Source organism: Somniosus microcephalus, chromosome 15, assembly GCF_052327205.1.
Source record: "Somniosus microcephalus isolate GS21.2 chromosome 15, FLI_Smic_1.0, whole genome shotgun sequence".
NCBI classification, from domain to species: domain Eukaryota; kingdom Metazoa; phylum Chordata; class Chondrichthyes; order Squaliformes; family Somniosidae; genus Somniosus; species Somniosus microcephalus.
Genome location: NC_141001.1, coordinates 57025778 through 57037536, shown reverse-complemented (window position 1 = coordinate 57037536; position 11759 = coordinate 57025778). Strand labels below are relative to the sequence as shown.

General features: G+C 44.6%; 1 protein-coding gene across 5 annotated transcripts in view; it reads left to right on the top strand.

The window, feature by feature from the left end:
* The first annotated feature begins 1283 nt into the window (after positions 1 to 1283).
* LOC147106751 (uncharacterized) overlaps positions 1284 to 11759 on the top strand; it is a 65103-nt gene continuing 54627 nt past the window's right edge. For 2 of the 5 annotated variants that reach the window (XM_086007836.1, XM_086007835.1), the window contains exon 1: positions 9576 to 9849. In XM_086007836.1, the coding sequence (XP_085863962.1) occupies positions 9774 to 9849 (76 nt within the window). In that variant the 5' untranslated portion in view covers positions 9576 to 9773. Of the gene's footprint in view, positions 1364 to 9575; positions 9850 to 11759 lie in introns of those variants that run through there. The other 3 variants (XM_086007834.1, XM_086007832.1, XM_086007833.1) reach the window with 2 other exon arrangements.

The following is an 11759-nucleotide window of genomic DNA, read 5'->3' as shown; positions in this document are numbered from 1 at the left end:
GGTGAAGAGGGAGTAGAGGAGGGGGCTCAGCACACATCCTTGTGGGGCCCCCGTGTTCAGGGTCGGGGGGGGTGGCGGGGAGGTGTGGTTACCTAATTTGACAGACTGGGGTCTGTTTGTTAGAAAGTCCAGAGTCCAGTTGCAGAGGGAAGTGTTCAGGCCAAGAGTGTGGAGTTTGGTGGCCAGCTTGTTGGGGACGATAGTGTTGAATGCTGAGCTGTAGTCTATGAACAGCATTCTGATGTAGGTCTCTTTACCATCTAAGTGATTCAGTGCAGAGTGTAGAGCAGTTGTGATTCACCATATGAGCGACTGCTGTATGCCATGTGGCTGTATGAGATGTAATTCTGTCACCAGGTTGCTGGGGTGTCCCCCTCTCCGTCTTCCACTGCCAGCAGCTCTGCAACTCCTGATAGCTCCAGGTCCCTCTCCTCTGCTGGCGTCAGTTGGGTGAATACTGGAGGGCCACCTCCGGTTCTCTGCCTCTCCCCTGTGTTCTGGACTCTTTTCTCCTGCAAGGAGAGAAAGAAGAGAACTTTGTGTGAGAGTGATGGAATGAGTGTAAGGAATGGATGGGTTACATCTGTAGAGGGTGACGATGAGGGAGTGGGATGACAATGCCAAATGGCCTCCTTTTGTGGTGTTACTTGCTATGATTGCATTAGGATGAGGGTGAGTGTCAGGGTTGGTTAGTCAGATGGGGATGTGAGTATGTACATAGAGAGAAGGGGATGGGTGGATGTGCAAGGTATGTTGATGTGAGGAATGATATGCAGGAGTAGGCTTGGGAAGGCAGAGTGATGGGGATGTGGTGACAGGCACATCAGGATGAAGGTGAGTGTGGCATTGCACTCACCTTTCCTGACCTCATGAGACCATTGAATCATTTCCTGCACTGGATCCACGTCCTCCTCACTACATCCCTACTGCTGACCTCCTCTGCTATCTCCAGCCAGGCTCTTTTGGTGTCTTTGGGAGGTCTCCTGCGGCTATCTGCAGGGAACAGGACATCCCTGCGTACTCTCACTTCCTCCACCAGCGTATGCAGGGATGCATCATAAAATTGGGGTGCAGCCCTCTGCCTTTGACTATCCATCATTGATAGTTTAGAACAGCACTCAGACCTTTGTAATTCAGCTTCCACACTCCTTTAACAACCTTCAAATGAGTGGAATGCAAGGCTGCTTTAAATATCAGCACTGGAAATGAGTCATCAATGACGTCATCAGACCCGTTCCATTTAATTGGGCCGGAAAAAGTGTATGACTACTTTAAGTGGGGTCATTAAGTTAAAGTCGCCCTGAAGAACACGCTGACCAGAACATCGCGTTCCTGATCCACACACCCCCGACCCAACTCCAAGGTAAAAATTCCGGCCATTGTGTTTCGGGGCCCAGCTGCTAAAGGGTTGGCATCAATAATGCTGTGAACTTTGGGGAATCCTGCAATATATAAGCACTGCTCTATCATTCTGCTGTTGCTTTTCCCTGGGGAAAGTGTTAGAACTGGTAATCTTAACATCCGTGACCTCCTTGATTCATCTGTGCACTGCTGATTGACTGATGATACAGATGTTCCTTCTGGCAGCCTGGAAGGATGTGGAGGCATAGAGGTTTAGTGAAGTTGATGGCCACCAGCAGTGTAGTCCCTGCGGTTGTGATTCTCAAGTCAGCTTAAACAGATAGTACAACTCTGTCACTACCTCCCTGGTGAATCTTAACTTGCAAAGATAGTTCTTTTCTGACAGTTCCAGATGGATGTGCTTCAACAACAAAAACAACTTGCATTTATATAATGCCTTGAATGTAGAAAAAGTGTCCCAAGTCACTTCACAGAAGCGTAATCAAAAGAAATGCTGAGCCAAAGAAAAGAGTTATTAAGAGGTGTGACTAAAAGCTTGGTTAAAGAGGTGGGTTTTAAGGAAGGTTTTAAAGGAGGAGATGAAAGTGGAGAGGTACAAGGGCTTAGGGAGGGAATTCCATAGTGTGGGCTTAGGTGGCTGAAGGTATGGCTGGCAATGTTGGGCCAAAGGGAGGGGGGGGACACACAAAAGGCCAGAGTTAGAGGATAGGAGAGTTTGGAGGGGCTGTAGAGCAGCAGGAGGATAGAGATACAGTGGGATGAGACCATGGAGGAATTTAAACGTGAGGAGGTCAGCAAGGACAGGAGTGATGGGTGATCAGGACTTTGTGTGAGATAAGATGGGGCAGCAGAGATTTTTGGAGTTGAAATTAATGTAGGGTGGAGATAAGAGGCCGGCCAGGAGAGCATTGGAATAGTCGAGGCCTGAGGCGACAATGGCATGAAGGAGTGTTTCAGCAGCAAGTGGGCTGAGGCAGAGGCGGATGCAGGCGATGTTACGGCGCTCAGTTCATAATAATGGCTGCAGGAGATAGCCACCTGTGCAGGTGAATCTCACTCTGTTCATTCTGTTAGAAACTAGGAGTGCCTAAAAATGTATATGGCTTTTAAATAAGTTTCATTTTCCTGGGAAGCTTGCATTAGAATTTGAGACAGTCTTTTTAATCAGTTAGATTAGGTGAAACATAAACATTCCACACGGGGGCCCATAGGATGGTCCTGCCAGGCTAGTTATCTGTTGTTTGTACGTTAGGGTTTTGATTTTGTTAATGTATCTTTAATTTGGCCAGTGAAGACCCAGCCTATGTTTCTTCCATTATTACTAATAACCATATTATAATCTCCACGGATAGAATTTGGAGTTTGTTTAGCAGAACTGCTTGTGAAGATAATTAAAAGTTAATTGGGGAAAGACATAGAATGAAAGGAATTTGAGAAGGATAAGCTATCCATCTTAGAATGGGCCATTTGCTAGATGGTGAGATAGCGACTGATTAATGTGAGACAGCTCTGGCTGGGGCCATGATTAAGAGGGACAGGGCCGGGCCTTGTACTTGCTGGGAAAAAGGGGGAAGAGAGTAAAAAGAGATAAGATGGATTCCAATGGAGGAACCTTCAAAATGTAAAAACAAGAAAGATAAATTGGATGAAGTAATGGGTCCTTCTTTTGGGGATGGCTTTCATCCAAACACCAAACAAAGAACTTAAGCTACCATTGGTTGATGAAGTTTTGGACGAACCTCTATAGGTTAAATGGTCTTGTCAACAACTTGGCCTCAGGCCCACCCCTAAAAAGAGAATAAAAAGTGACACCCCAAGGGCTTGCACACACACGCTGGAAGGGAGAGCCAAACAGCTGGTCGAACGCTCTTTTAAGAGTGATCCCATGCTCACCATCGAAGGCCAGAGAGAGAGACCAGAAGCCAGAGAACTGTTCATGCATGCCAGCCGTCTGTCCAATCGGGTCCGATATCAGCTGCTTGTCACGGTCGTATGTTTTTGCTGTATTACTCGTGTTATATTCTGTCGTAAACTCTGATTAAACACAATATACCCACCATATTAGTTTGCACTTGATCCTGTTTACCAGAGATACGTGAATCTCTACAATCCTTTAATTCAGCCTTCAAATAATCAGGGATAGAGAACCAGTAAATGCTATTTTGACAATTTTTGTTGCCGTAGTTCAAAATTAAAAAATCTACTTCCTAAAAGGAAGGACTGGCTTTTAACACCCATATTATATAGATAGGATGAACATACTGCATTAATCAGGGCATTAGCAATGAACAATTACATGTGAGAGATCATTTGCATCTGATCACGTGCAAATGAAGCTCACATACAAATGCTGCAGAAGTATTATGCACCTGTATTAAAAATGCCCTGTAGTGAAGAAAGGTGCAAAGTACACTACCTGGTTCTGTTTGTCCTGCATAAAGTGCAAGCTTTCTTCATCTGTATGGCCGTACCAGCTAAGTCCTCAATGGAGGAATCATCACTTGATTCGAATGCCCCTTTATATTGGAAGCAGTGCCAGAAATAAGCCTGCTTCCCTTGGTGTCAAATCATCTGATTGCACAGCAAAGCAGATTGGACATCAATGGGTCAAATGCGCATATGTGTTCATGACCTTTTTGATGTCTGGATGAGGTCTATATTTGCCTAAAATGGCAAGTGCATTTTGAGAGGGGGGGGTGGTTGAGAAAACTGTCTGCCCCATAGGCTGCCCAAGTATGACAAGAGCAAGTGCCGCAGGCAGGAGCCATTTAAAAAGAAAGAACTACATTCAGAAAGTGGTTTTCACATCCTCAAGTCATCCCAAAACATTTCTTACCCAACAAATTACTATTGAAGTGTAGTCACTGTCGCTATATAGGTAAACAAGCCAACTTCTGTACACCAAGGTCCCACAAACAGCAATGAGATAAGTGACCAATTATACTGTTTTGGTGGTATTGGTTAAGGGGTAAATGTTGGTCAATTTTCCTGGTCTCTAAGTAGTGCCATGGTATATTTTACATCTACTCAAACAGGCAGACAGGGCCTGGGTTTATCATGTCATCCAAAAAGCAACACCTCCGACAATGTCACACTCCTTTAGTACAGTACTGAAGCGTTAGCCGAGATTCAGCCTTTCTGACTCAATGGCGAGGGCCTGCCCCTTAGCCAAGCTTTGCTTTGCCACCAGCTGGGGGAGGGTTCAATTCACTCCCACAGTAAGAGCAATGGCTCCTTTATGCTAACAGGAATGTTGCTCATTCTGTCACAGGTTAACCCTTGCTCTGTCATGGGTAAATCACTTTCCACTTTGTAAGGCATATGGTATGAGTTGAGGTACAGATGATCTAATAGGCTGGCAGGACAGGCTTGAGGGGCTGAATGGGCAACTTCCTATGTTGTTTGGTTATCAATTAAAAAAACACTTGCATTTATATAGCACCTTTCACGACCACCAAACATCCCAAAGTGCTTTACAGCCAATGAAGAACTTTTTGAATTGTGGTCACTGTTGTAATGTAAGAAACGCTACAGCCAATTTGCACACAGCAAGCTCCCACAAACAGCAATGTCATAATGACCAGATTATCTGTTCTAGTGATGTTTATTGAGGGATAAATATTGTACCAGGACACCGGGGTTAACTCCCCTGCTCTTCTTCAAAATAGTGCCATGGGATCTTTTACATCCACCTGAGAGAGAGAGAGAGAGAGAGAGAGAGAGAGCAGACGGGGCCTCGGTTTAACATCTCATCCGAAAACATGAGAAATAGGAGCAGGAGTAGGCCATTGGTTCCTTCGAGCCTGCTCCGCCATTCAATATGTTCATGGCTGATCTTCTACCTCATCTCCACTTTCCTGCACTATCCCCATATCCCTTGATTCCCTTAATATTCAAAAATCTAGCGATCTCTGCCTGGAATATACTCAACGACTGAGCCTTCACAGCCCTCTGGGGTAGAGAATTCCAAAGATTCACCACCCTCTGAGTGAAGAACTTTCACCTCATCTTAGTCCTAAATGGCCAACCCCTTATTCTGAGACTGTAACCCCTGGTTCTAGACTCCCCAGCCAGGGGAAACGTCCCCCCTGCATCTACCCTGTGAAGCCCTTTAAGAATTTTGTATGTTTCAATGAGATCACCTCTCATTCTTCTAAACTCTAGGGAATATAGGCTTAGTCTACTCAATCCCTCCTTATATGACAACCTCCCCCCATCCCAGGAACCAGTCTGGTGAACCTTTGCTCCACTCCTTCTATGGCATGTATATCCTTCCTTAGGTAAGGCGACCAAAACTGTACACAATACTCCAGGTGTGGTCTCACCAGGGCCCTATATAATTGCAGTCAGACGTCTTTACTCTTGTACTCAAATCCTCTTGTAATAAAGGCCAACATACCATTTGCTTTCCTAATTGCTTGCTGTACCTGCATGTTAACTTTCAGTGATTCATGTACAAGGACACCTAGGTCCCTCTGAACACCAACATTTCCCAATCTCTCACCATTTAAAAAATACTCTGCTTTTCTATTTAAGAACATAAGAACATAAGAAATAGGAGCAGGAGTAGGCCAATTGGCCCCTCGAGCCTGCTCCGCCATTCAATAAGATCATGGCTGATCTGATCCTAACCGCCAATCCACTATGACAGGACTATCTCCTGAATCTAACAGCATTAGACACACGAAAACAGGAGCAGGATCAGGCTACACGGCCCCTGGGCCCGCTCCGCTACCCACAGGGCCATGACCTATCCGAACCTAGACTCATGTCCAAATTCCTGCCCGCTCCCCGTAACCCTTAATTCCCTTTTCTACTAGGAAACTGTCTATTTCTGTTTTAAATTTATGTAATGATGTAGCTTCGACAGCTTTTTGGGGCAGCATATTCCATGGACCTACCACCCTCTGAGTGAAGTAGTTCCTCCTCATCTCAGTTTTGAAAGAGCAGCCCCTTATTCTAAGACTATGCCCCCTAGTTCTAGTTTCACCCATCATCTGGAACATCCTCCCTGCATCCACCCGATCCAACCCCTTCATAATCTTATATGTTTCAATAAGATCGCCTCTCATTCTTCTGAACTCCAATGAGTAGAGTCCCAATCTACTCAACCTCTCCTCATTATGTCCATCCCCTCATCCCCGGGATTAATCGAGTGAACCTTCTTTGTACTGACTCGAGAGCAAGTATGTCCTTTCTTAAGTATGGACACCAAAACTGTATGCAGTATTCCAGGTGCGGTCTCACCAATACCTTGTACAACTGAAGCAATACCTCCCTATTTTTATATCCTATCCCCCTAGCAATGAAAGCCAACATTCCATTGGCCTTCTTAATCACTTGCTGCACCTGCATACTAACCTTTTGAGTTTCGTGCACCAGGACCCCCAGATCCCTTTGTACTTCAGTACTTTCAAGTTTCTTGCCATTAAGATAATAACTTGCTCTACGATTTTTCCTGCCAAAGTGCATAACCTCACACTTTCCAGTATTGTATTCCATCTGCCAAATCTCTGCCCACTTACTTAGCCTGTCTATGTCCCCTTGCAGGTTTTTTATGTCCTCCTCACTCACTACTTTCCCTCCCATCTTAGTATCATCTGCAAACTTTGATGTGTTACACTCGGTCCCCTCCTCCAAATCGTTAATATAGATTGTAAAGAGTTGGGGACCCAGCACTGACCCCTGCGGAACACCACTGGTTACTGATTGCCAGTCTGAATATGAACCATTTATCCCAACTCTCTGCCTTCTGTTAGATAGCCAATCCTCTATCCATGCCAGAATATTACCCCCAATCCCGTGATTTTTTATCTTAAGCAATAATCTTTTGTGTGGCACCTTGTCAAATGCCTTTTGGAAGTCTAAATACACTACGTCCACTGGTTCCCCTTTATCCACCCTATATGTTACTTCCTCAAAGAACTCCAGCAAATTTGTCAAACATGACTTCCCCTTCATAAAACCATGCTGACTTTGTCTTATTAAATTATGATTATCCAAATGTCCTGTTACTGTCTCCTTAATAATGGACTCCAAAATTTTACCTACCACAGATGTTAGGCTAACCGGTCTATAGTTTCCAGCCTTCTGTCTACTGCCCTTTTTAAATAAGGGTGTTACATTAGCAGTTTTCTAGTCTGCCGGGACCTTTGCTGAGTCCAGGGAGTTTTGGAAGATTATTACCAATGCATCCACAATCCCTACTGCCACTTCCCTCAAAACCCTGGGATGTAAGCCATCAGGTCCAGGTGATTTATCCGCCTTGAGTCCCATTATTTTACCAAGTACTACTTCCTTAGTGATTTTAATCGTATTTAGCTCCCCCCCCCCCCCCCCATAGCCCCCTGCTTGTCAAGTGTTGGGATATTCTTGGTGTCCTCTACTGTAAAGACTGATACAAAATATTCATTCAGTGTTTTTGCCATCTCCATATTTCCCACCATTAATTTCCCGGTCTCATCCTCTAAGGGACCAACATTTACTTTAGCCACCCTTTTTCTTTTTATATAACTATAAAAACTCTTACTATCTGTCTTTATATTTTTTGCTAATTTACTTTCATAATCTATCTTCCCTTTCTTAATCAATCTTTTTGTTATTTTTTGCTGTCTTTTAAAGTTTTCCCAATCCTCTATCCTCCCACTAGATTTGGCTACCTTATATGCCCTTGTTTTTAGTCAAATACTATCCTTAATTTCTTTACTTAGCCACGGATGGCTGTCTTTTCTTTTACACCCTTTTTTTCTCAGTGGAATATACTTTTTTTGGAATTTGTAAAATAACTCCTTAAATGTACACCACTGATCATGTATCGTCTTATCCTTTAACCTATTTTCCCAATCCACTTTACTCAATTCCGCTCTCATACCTTCATAGTCTCCTTTATTCAAGCTTAGCACGCTTGTTTGAGATACAGCCTCCTCACCCTCTAACTGAATATGGAATTCAACCATGTTATGGTCACTCATTCCAAGGGGATCCTTTACTAGGACATTTTTAATTAATCCTGTCTCGTTACACAGGACCAGATCTAAGGTTGCTTGCCCCCTGGTTGGTTCAGTTACATACTGCTCAAGAAACCCATCCCTAATACACTCAATGAACTCATCCTCAAGGCAGCCCTGCCCAATTTGATTCGTCCAATTTATATGATAGTTAAAATCCCCCATAATTATAGATGTTCCCTTATTACAAGCCTCAACTATTTCCTGATTGATACTCCGTCCAACCGAGCTGTGACTGTTCGGAGGCCTATATACTACACCCACTAGTGTTTTTTTCGCCTTATTATTCCTTATCTCCACCCAAACTGTTTCATTATCCTGATCCTTTGACCCAATATCATTTCTCTGTATTACAGTGATTCCTTCCTTTATTAACATAGCCACCCCACCTCCCCTTCCTTCCTGCCTGTCCTTCCTGATTGTTAAATAACCTGGTATGTTTAATTCCCAGGCATTGTCACCCTGCAGCCATGTTTCTGTAATGGCCACAAGATCATACCCATATGTAGCTATTTGTGCCTTTAACTCGTCTATTTTGTTATGAATGCTACGTGCATTCAGATAGAGAACTTTCAAATATGTTTTGTGACACTTAGTTCCTGCTATTGCCCTTTTTATTACTTTACCTTTTATTCCACACCTTCTACCCCTTCCTGACACGCTCTGGTTTTTAATTTCCCCACTGCTACCTAAGTCTATGACCTTCTCTGTTGTCATTTGTATTATTTGCTCTCTAGGAACCTCCCCCCCACTAGTTAGTTTAAAGCCCTCTCTACAGCCCTAGTTATATGATCCGCCAGGACTCTAGTCCCAAAGTGGATAACTTCAAATTTCTCCACATTACATTCCATTTGCCGTGTTCTTGCCCACTCATTTAGCCTGTTTATATCCCCTTGAAGCCTCCATGCACCCTCCTCACAACTTACATTGTAGGACAGCACCTTCAACAGTGCAGCACTCCCTCAGTACTGCACTGGTGTGTAAGGCTAGATTTTTGTGCTCAAGTGTCTGGAGCGGGACTTTGAGCCCACAACCTTCTAACTCAGAGGTACCAGTGCTACTAACTGAGCCACAATTTTAGTGCTTTAAATTCAGTTGTTTCAGCCTTTGGGTAATTTTAGTGAGCTGTACACTTCCTGATTGTTCATCACGCGTGTCAATCTTATTTAACCTGCTTTCGGTGGCGTTGGCTGAGGGATGCACAATTGACTGTGAGGACAGTGTCGCTCCTGTCAGTCGGTCGGTGACCGGCGCCTGAGACCAGCTGCTGCGCGCGCACCTTCGCCTCGTCACCGCCCGCTCGCGAAAGTGAAACTGGGGCGAAGGGGAGGCTGTGGCTGCTTCCCGATCAGAACGGGAGAAACTCGGTGCCCAGAGAGAGGGACAGAGGCTGGAGCGGGAGTCATGGGCCGGAGCGGGAACTCGCTGCCGCTCCTGGTGCCGGTGGTGGTCGCGCTGGCCGCTCTGATACCGCTTTCAGGTAAAGTGCGAGGGGCGGGGCGGATTTTAGGCCACTTTTGAGCCGGGGCACAAGGGTTAAGGGGTTTGTACTTCGGCTGTTTGTGGATTTCCCCCGGAGTTCAAGGTAAAATTGGAGCAGAGCCAACCCTCCCGCGCGGTCTGTAACTGATGTTCCTTTTGGGCTTGGTTTGCAAACCAGAAATTAATGCAATTTAAAAAAATGGTAAAGTGCGAGGCGCGGGGCGGAGCGGCTTTTAGGCCACTTTTGAGCCTGGGCACAAGGTCTGTTTTTTATCAGCATTAGTTGAAGTTTTATGTATTTAAATAATATACAATGTTACTCGGCCCAAATGGGTGTGCTAACCCAAGGGAAAGGGAAATCATGTTTAACAAATTTGCTGGAGTTCTTTGAGGATGTAACAAGCAGGATGGACAAAGGTGAGCCAGTGGATGTGGTGTATTTGGATTTCCAGAAGGCATTTGATGAGGTGCCACATAAAAAGTTACTGCATAAGGTAAGAGCTAATGGAATTGGGGGTAATATATTAGCATGGATAGAGAATTGGCTAACTAACAAAAAGCAGAGAGTTGGGATAAATGGGTCATTTACCGGTTGGCAAACGGTAACTAGTGGGGTGCCACAGGGATCGGTGCTGGGGCCTCAACTATTTGCAATCTACATTAATGGCTTGGATGAAGGGACCGAGTGTAATGTAGCCAAGTTTGCAGATGATACAAAGATAGATGGGAAAGCAAGTTGTGCAGAGGACTCAAAGAACCTGCAAAGGGATATAGACAGGCTAAGTGAGTGGATAAACATTTGGCAGCTGGAGTATAATGTGGGACAGTGCGAGGTTATCCACTTTGGCAGGAAAAATAAAAAAGCAAATTATTATTTAAATGGAGAGAGATTACAAAATGCTACAGTTCAGAGGGACCTGGGGGTCCTTGTGCATGAAACACAAAAAGTTAGCATGCAGGTACAGCAAGTAATCAAAAAGGCAAATGGAATGTTGGCCTTTATTTCAAGGGGGTCCTTGAAAACACTTTTTGTGTTTCATGCACAAGGATCCCCAGGTCCCTCTGAACTGTAGCATTTTGTAATCTCTCTCCATTTAAATAATTTGCTTTTTTAAATTTTTCTTGCCAAAGTGGATAAAAGCAGGGAAGTCCTGCTACAACTGTACAGGGTACTGGTGAGACCACACTTTGAGTACTGCGTACAGTTTTGGTCTCCTTATTTAATGAAGGATATACTTGCATTGGAGGCAGTTCAGAGACAATTCACTAGGTTAATTCCAGAGATGAGGGGGTTGACTTACAAGGAAAGGTTGAGCAGGTTGGGCCTATACTCAATTGGAATTTAGAAGAATGAGAGGTGATCTTATTGAAACATATAAGATACTGAGGGGGCTCGACAAGGTTGATGCAGAGAGGATGTTTCCCCTCGTGGGGAACTCGGGGGCATAGTTTCAGAATAAAGGGTCGCCCTTTTAGAACTGCGATGAGGAGGAATTTCTTCTCCGGGTTGTAAATCTGTGGAATTCTCTGCCGCAGAGAACTGTGGAGGCTGGATCATTAAATACATTTAAGGTGGTGATAGACAGATTTTTGCAAGATAAGGGAGTGAAGGGTTATGGGGAGTGGGCAGGGAAGTGGCTTTGAGCCCAAGATCAGCCATGATCTTATTGAATGGCAGAGCAGGCTCGAGGGACCAAGTGGCCTATTCCTGCTCCTATTTTTATGTTGTTAAACATTGATTGTCCACGGGCGATGGTGGATTATGTGTAGAAGTAGGAACTGTATCTGTTTTCCCCCCCCCCCCCCCCCCATGTTCCCTGGGTGGAGAGGAATGATTCAAAAAGAATTGTGGTGCCCAAGTGGTTGTCCCAAGTGACATCAGCTAACTCAGCACAGAGCGCTTTAACA